The following is a 1,827-nucleotide window of genomic DNA, read 5'->3' on the forward strand; positions in this document are numbered from 1 at the left end:
ACCCTCTTTTTAATTTTTGTTTTTGCTCTTTAATTTAATGTGAGTTTTTCTTAATATGGCAAAACTAAACGATTCAAATAAAGAAAAAAAAACGCAAACATTAAATCTGAAATGTAAACTGAAACACGTCATTATATAATTTTTTCAAGCAACCATGATATTCAAACTTTAAAATAAGCTGTATAAACTGAGCTGGCTTTCAGGAAACAGTCTCATTGCAAGTGTTACGATTCATTGAACATGGACATGAATGTGGTAGTGTTTATTGTTTATGCCACAATGATCTATACTTTTAGTAATGAATCAATGTATCCATGCCCTGGGTAAGTAGTTGTAATAATGTTTATACTTTTTTGTATTGTTTTTTGTGCTTGTGTGTGGTGTGTTTCTTTTGAAAGACAAGTGTCACTTAAAAATAAGTGTACAAATGCTTTAGAATTAACGAAACGTCATGTTGCCCAGGACACAGATGGGATATTCCACAGCATAAATGTATACGTAAGTACGTTTATAAAAAAATGAATTAAAATGGAAAAAGATATCATTTCCAACGGCTCAAGTTTATTTGCAGATTGTTTTTTTTTCATTTTAGGATAATGATTGTTTTTTTCAAAAAAACGTAACGGAAATGTTTTGTTGATTGTTTATATATATATATATATATATATATATATATATATATATATATATATATATATATATATATATATATATATATATATATATATATATACACATATCTATCTATCTATCTATGTATCTATCTATTTATCTATCTATCTATCTATCTATTTATCTATCTATCTATCTTTCTATCTATCTATCTATCTATCTATCTATCTATCTATCTATCTATCTCTCTCTCTCTCTCTCCATCCATCCATCCATCCATCCATCCATCCATCCATCCATCCATCCATCCATCCATCTATCTATCTATCTATCTATCTATCTATCTATCTATCTATCTATCTATCTATCTATCTATCTATCTATCTATCTATCTATCTATCTATCTATCTATCTATCTATCAAGTGTATTCAGATGAAATGCAGACATATAGGTTCTCTATGAGACAACTGTGACGGTAAAATCAAAAAACATTTGTTTGAAGCAAACCACGGCATTTATATTATCACTTTCTTTGACATGAATTTTACAGCAGATCATTTTTTTAGATGACAAATATGATGATATTAAAGACACAGCATTGATTTGCTTGTTAAAGACGCTTTTGATTTGTTTCATGTTTAAAATAATGCTTATTTGACCAGACTGTGAAAAGGGATACAACGGAACAAACTGTAGCATGATATGCCCTTACCCTTCCTTTGGTCAAAACTACAAATCAAACTGCAATTGTATATTGAAAGATTGTGATCATAGATATGGATGCAATCGTACAAAAGGAGGTAATTAGACCGCACTTAACAAAAACTTGTATACTAGTTGATAATTCTAAAATTGAAAAGAAAGGTGTTTTTTTTATATGTGTATCAAGTAAAACAGAAAAAAAATCTTCATTGATTTAAATTAAAATATTCCATAACTTTTTTAAACATTGTATTCTAAAAATTATTTTCTAAATGTTAATATTTAAATGGAAAAAAAAGATATGAAGAAAAAAGAGACTATAAAAAAAATTCAGAAAAAAAAAAATATTTTGTTAATTAATGCTTCCTCTTTTTTCAGAGAGTGATATTCCTCCATCATTAGGCTTTATCTACACGAGCCTTACTTCAGAATATGTCACATCTAAAGTCAGCATTCCAAAAAGTTGGTATTGTTCAGAAATTGATTGGAACTGGTTTCTAACTTATTATTAA

The 1,827-nt window shown here is 27.6% G+C and overlaps 1 protein-coding gene across 1 annotated transcript; it reads left to right on the plus strand.

Annotated features, from left to right (window-relative positions):
* The first annotated feature begins 240 nt into the window (after positions 1-240).
* On the plus strand, positions 241-1,827 carry LOC128162257 (multiple epidermal growth factor-like domains protein 6). Its single transcript, XM_052825423.1, has 4 exons — positions 241-323; positions 437-498; positions 1,276-1,413; positions 1,694-1,827. Exons 1-4 carry the CDS (start codon positions 241-243, stop codon positions 1,825-1,827), a joined length of 417 nt encoding a protein of 138 aa, XP_052681383.1.

Source organism: Crassostrea angulata, chromosome 9 (genome assembly GCF_025612915.1).
Source record: "Crassostrea angulata isolate pt1a10 chromosome 9, ASM2561291v2, whole genome shotgun sequence".
NCBI classification, from domain to species: Eukaryota; Metazoa; Mollusca; class Bivalvia; order Ostreida; family Ostreidae; genus Magallana; species Magallana angulata.